Genomic DNA, 2,551 nt, shown 5'->3' with positions numbered 1-2,551 from the left:
AGTAGTTTTTAAATAAAATCAAGTATCCCATTGATACTTACTTTCAACCATTGGGTTCTAGTCTTTTCAAGTCTGCGTAAGAGTAGATTTTAAAATGAAGAAGGGTTTTCCCTTCAGTTTTGATTATAAAAATTTCTTGAGGTGTGGAGAAACAGCAACATTAGGTAGATCTTGTTTTTGCATATATTTCTAGGCAAAAACAGTACTTTATTTTGGGGAATTTAGAGTCTTATGAATTGATGAAAGCCCTTTTTTTTTTTTTTAGAATAACAAAAAACATTTTACTAAAACATAAGATTTACAGAAGTTTCCAGACAAGCCATACAAAACGGTCACTAGCTTTTTCTTGAAGGAAGGATTCTACACTTGACAGCAAAGTCACAATGTTATTAGTGAGGGCTGTGATGTTTGTTTAATGTTCCCATTTTGGTTCAAACAATCAAGCTTGTCCATCTACAGTGTCTAAATAAAGTTAGACTTGGCTATAGAGCATATTCTAAAAAACTGGTTAGCTGCTTTTAACCGATGCAATTAGATCACCATAAAAAGGGGGAAAGGAGCCCATAAAATTAAAATAAAACTACCTCTCCCCCTCAAAAAAGTAATAAAGAAAAACACCCAAACCCCTGCAGCTAACCCTGACAACTACCTTCATTCACAGTGCTTAACCATGATGGGGGAAATGAATAAAAGCAGAGAAGGGCCGCTGCTTTTAAACGTTTCACAATAATCCAGATGGTACTTCTAGCCTCTGCTCATGCTTTACAACAGTGAATCAGGACAAGACATAGATTTGCTAATGTGCATTTAATCACCAAAGGACTGAAGATGTCTGGGCTTTTATTCTGTAATGTTTCTAAGACTGTGTCCATTAAATGCAAACAAAAAAGGAAGAAGTCTTGGCAGAACAGGATAAGTGATGCACACTTGATGATCAGATCGATTTTAAATATTATTCATGGCATATAGCTTAGTCCATGCTCTAGCTGTTTCTATGGCTTGGGCCTCGTTGGTCTTCCACTGCTCTGCTACATCGTTTGCTAACGGATCATCCGGATTGGGAGCACTTAACAAAGCCTGGATCGATAGCAGAACTGTGCGGATCTGCAGTGCTGGGGACCACTTATCTATGAAGGCAACAGGCTCAGAATGATCAAGCATGAAACAAAAGCCCCAGAACTACTGCATGGCATTCCCACAGACCTTTGTGGTCTTTATATAAGGCAATGTTCAGATTCTCAAAACAGAATGCTTAAGAGAAAAAGGAGAAATCTTAATAGCATATATTAATAAAGGTAACACTTACCTTTCAAAATATCTAAACATATTCTTCCCAACTTGTCTACATTAGGATGATAAATTTTGGTCATGAAACGTACTTTAGGGGCTGCCATCGGGTATTCTTCTGGTAGGAATAGTTCAAGCTTAAAAGTCCCTCCCTCAAAGGGGGAATCCTGAGGGCCAGCAATGACCACATGAAAATAACGGGCGTTGCTCTCATCTGGTTCTGCTTTAATGCCAGGAACCGGTTCTGCCAGCAAACGCTGGGTTTCCTTGATAATCCTGCGGGGCAGCCCGGCCATCTTGTCAGATCCCGAGTTCGGCCTCTGGTCTCGACTCTGGCTCCGCTCGCCTCCCCAATTTTTAATTGATATGAGTAATGCTATTAATTCTATATAATAAAGCCAACTCCCTCACCCCACCTTTACCTTCTCATGTTCCATGAAGGCAGGTATCTTGTCAATCTTGTTTACTGTTTTACCCTCAGGATCTATGGGACACTTGATTTTATTTTAAAAAGACTACCATTTGGAATGAAAAATACAGTTGAACCTTCAAAATCAGTCTCCATCACATTTCCTACCAGAAATAAAGATGAGCTGTTCTGGTAATAAAAATTTTAGAAACAACAGTATCTACAACAATGCTGATACATGGCAGGTACTAAATAATACATATTGAATGAAAAAAATGAGTAAATAATCCCTGAATTTGAGAAAATATGACCTACGACTAAATAACTCATCTGACTTTCAGGTGGTATGGAGTATAGCCTTGCCTAGACTGGTAAGTAGACACGATCATGTATCCTCATTAAAATTTTATGCATTTTATCACCCTGGTTATTAGGAGAACAATTATGATAGCAGAACTGCGTACTGTCCACTTGTCCCTGGGCCGTGAGCAAAGATATATTGACAAAAGGAGCGACTGAAGAGTCCAGGAAGGTGTAGCAGGAAAGAAAAGGAAGAGAAGCTTGGCTTGGGATGGGAATGGAGAGGGCAGATGCATGTCCTACATACATGGGAAAGGAAGTGTTTATAGGCAGCAGTGAACAACCATGATGAGCACTGATCGAAGTGTTCATTGTCTCTGACAATGTGGAGATTGTGTCAGAGGCTGAATTGGAGGATTGAAGGATGATACGTAAATAGGAAATAAATCTGCCATATGTTTTTTCAGACCCTTGTTTTTTAAGGAATTTAGAAATTCAGGGGAGCAGAGAAATGGTAGGGTTTCTGTACCATTTTTTAATGGGAGATGATATTAG

The 2,551-nt window shown here is 38.8% G+C and overlaps 1 protein-coding gene across 1 annotated transcript; it reads right to left on the bottom strand.

Moving 5' to 3' along the window:
- Positions 1-526: 526 nt before the first annotated feature.
- On the bottom strand, positions 527-1,630 carry LOC101670208 (ubiquitin-conjugating enzyme E2 N). Its single transcript, XM_004748594.3, has 2 exons — positions 1,307-1,630; positions 527-1,127 (listed from the first exon to the last, which is right to left on the bottom strand). The coding sequence occupies exons 1-2, from the start codon at positions 1,581-1,583 to the stop codon at positions 946-948; spliced, it is 459 nt and encodes a 152-aa protein (XP_004748651.2). The 5' UTR covers positions 1,584-1,630; the 3' UTR covers positions 527-945.
- Positions 1,631-2,551: the final 921 nt, after the last annotated feature.

Source organism: Mustela putorius, unplaced genomic scaffold (assembly GCF_011764305.1).
Source record: "Mustela putorius furo isolate JIRA1106 unplaced genomic scaffold, ASM1176430v1.1 tig00000640_pilon_pilon_pilon, whole genome shotgun sequence".
Lineage (NCBI taxonomy): Eukaryota > Metazoa > Chordata > Mammalia > Carnivora > Mustelidae > Mustela > Mustela putorius.
This window is presented reverse-complemented; position numbering and strand designations above follow the sequence as displayed.

Bases quoted from the DNA above. Each gene is read 5' to 3' on its own strand.
- LOC101670208 (XM_004748594.3), bottom strand. From the start codon at position 1,583: ATGGCCGGGCTGCCCCGCAGGATTATCAAGGAAACCCAGCGTTTGCTG. The intron at 1,128-1,306 runs GTAAGTGTTACC...TTGCCTTCATAG, and splicing joins ATGTTTAGATATTTTGAAAG to ATAAGTGGTCCCCAGCACTG.